The sequence below is a fragment of the Cebus imitator genome, unplaced genomic scaffold (genome assembly GCF_001604975.1).
Source record: "Cebus imitator isolate Cc_AM_T3 unplaced genomic scaffold, Cebus_imitator-1.0 Scaffold57, whole genome shotgun sequence".
NCBI lineage: Eukaryota > Metazoa > Chordata > Mammalia > Primates > Cebidae > Cebus > Cebus imitator.
In genome coordinates, this window is record NW_016107372.1 from 1,792,915 (window position 1) to 1,795,292 (window position 2,378).

The 2,378-nt window shown below is 33.5% G+C and overlaps 1 protein-coding gene across 1 annotated transcript in view; it reads left to right on the forward strand.

Moving 5' to 3' along the window:
- TRIP12 (thyroid hormone receptor interactor 12) overlaps nt 1-2,378 on the forward strand; it is a 164,640-nt gene that overhangs the window by 141,085 nt on the left and 21,177 nt on the right. Inside the window, exon 34 of the mRNA XM_037738767.1 lies at nt 640-738. Within this exon, the coding sequence (XP_037594695.1) occupies nt 640-738 (99 nt within the window). The remainder of the gene's footprint in view (nt 1-639; nt 739-2,378) is intronic.

Sequence of the window (2,378 nt, forward strand, 5' to 3'; positions counted from 1 at the left end):
CATTAGTGCTACCATAAAGGAGTTAGCTGGGTGGCAGGGAATGAAGTGTATACTGAAAAGCAAAACAAAACATAAAGCAAACATTGTTAAGTAAAAAAGGTCATCCTATTCATATCCTCATTAGGATTCCATAGACACTGATATTGGCATAAATTTGAAATCTAGTAGGACCTTTGAAAGTCTCATTCACAGGTGTTTGTAGTAGTGCTTGTAGGATCTTGGCAGATCAGAGCCAATAGGTTTCCCTGCTCACTTGTTTGACCTGCCACCTCCATACCTATTTCTCTAGGTAAATATAAATGTACCCAGGGAGATTTTATGAAACGGCAGCCCCGAGATTGCATTGATATTTGGCAAAGATACAGAGATTTTTTTTCTTCCCCAACTTGAGGTTTTTGAACTTGCCATGGATTCAAGATAAATTAGTAATTACTCTTGCATCTGGTTTCCTTAATATATTGAACTGTGCTGTTGATGTTTGTAGCAATACAGCTACCTCAGCCTTTTCTGAGTTATCTGTTTCAGGAAATATAAATGTTAACAATTAAGTTGATTTTGTTCTTTCAACAAATGCCACCTGTTTATTAAAGTGTAATATTAGTAAAGCATAGTTTCCTGACAGTTGTACTCTCTTTTTAGCGTACTGTGAACAGAGAGGAGCTGCTGAAACAGGCTGAGTCTGTGATGCAGGACCTCGGCAGCTCGCGGGCCATGTTAGAAATCCAGTATGAAAATGAGGTGAGCTTTGAGTCTGGTGATTATTTAGCTTGACTTGTGCTCTTGATTAAATGTTATTTGAGTTTCTTGGTACTATGACATTCTGAAAGACAGTTGGGAAACTTTGCTCTCTTTTCTTTTGAATGATTTGTTCTAAGTTCTCCATTTGTCAAAGGTTCAACTAAACAATAAACGGCAGTTTTTTTCCTGTCATTAGAACTCGTTTGTGTTGTTAGTCAAAAGGATGTTTTAAACAGCCAGTAACTTTCAAAATGTTTGAATTGCCTTTTTAAGAAAATCAGGTTTACTGAGATATAACTTATAAATAATAACTGCATACTTCAAAAATGTACAATTTTAAGAGCTGAGAGAAGCAAACAGTTTGTTACCACTTCACATCAAGATAAAGAATACTCCCGTCACCACACAGAGTGCCCCCATTTCACTTTGCAATCAGTCATTCTGTCCCTATCCCATCCCCAGCCCCTGATAACCACTGATGTCTTTTCTGTCCCTGTAATGTTGTCTTTTTTACGATATCATAATAAATGGAATCAGGCAGTATGTAGCCATTTGTCACCCTTCTTTCACTTAGCATAATGCTTTTTAGATTCATCCATTCATTCATCCTCAATGTGTTTCCTATTATTGAATAGTATTCCATTATATGAGTGCACCAAAATATGTTTACCAATCACTGGTTGATTCACATTTGGGTTGTTTCCAGTTTTTGACTATTTTGAGTAACATTGCTATAAACATTTGTATTCATGTCTTTGTGGAGACATGTTTTTACTTCTCTTGGATAAATACCTCAGAGCTAAATTGCCAAGTTATTTGATAAGATATGTTTTTATTTTATAAGAGATACAAAACTGTTTTCCAAATTATCTGTCACATTTTACATTCCTACCAGTAATGTATATATGCGAGTTCCAGTTGCTTCTTGTACTCAAAACACTTGATACTGTTCTAATTATTCTAGTGGGTTTATAGTGGAATCTTACTGTGGTTTTAATTTTAATTTCCCTGATAATTAGTGGTATTGATTATCTTTTCATTACTTATTGGTCATTCACATATTTTCTTTGGAGAAGTGTTCAAGAATTTTGCCCACTCTTTTTGGCCATTATTTTCTTCTAGTTTGTGGCTTATATTTTTATTTATTTATAAACTGTCTTTGGAAGAGCAGAAATTTTCAATTTTGATGAAATCCAGTTTATCTTTTTTTTTTTTTTCCTTTTTCTTTTCTGGTTTGTGCCTTTTGCATCCTAAGAAATTTTTATCTTAACCATGATCTCAAAGATTTTTCTCATGTGTTTTTCTAGAAGTTTTGTAGTGTTGGCTTTTCATCTGTGATTCATTGCAAGTTAATTTATGTATATATATATTAATTACTGTTTGAAGTTCTGTAAGACATAGGCTGTTCATATGGGTTTTTTTGCACTATTTACTGAAAAGACCATTCTTTTTCCTATTTAATTAACATGACCCCTTTGTTGGGAATCAGTTGATTATGATGTCTGGATCTCTATCTAGATTTTCTGTTCTGTTCTTATTATTCTATACTGTGTTGATCACCATACCTTTATAGGAAATCATAATCAGATAGTGTAAGTTTCCTCTCTTTTTTTTTTCTTTCTTTGTTTTTTTTTTTCTTT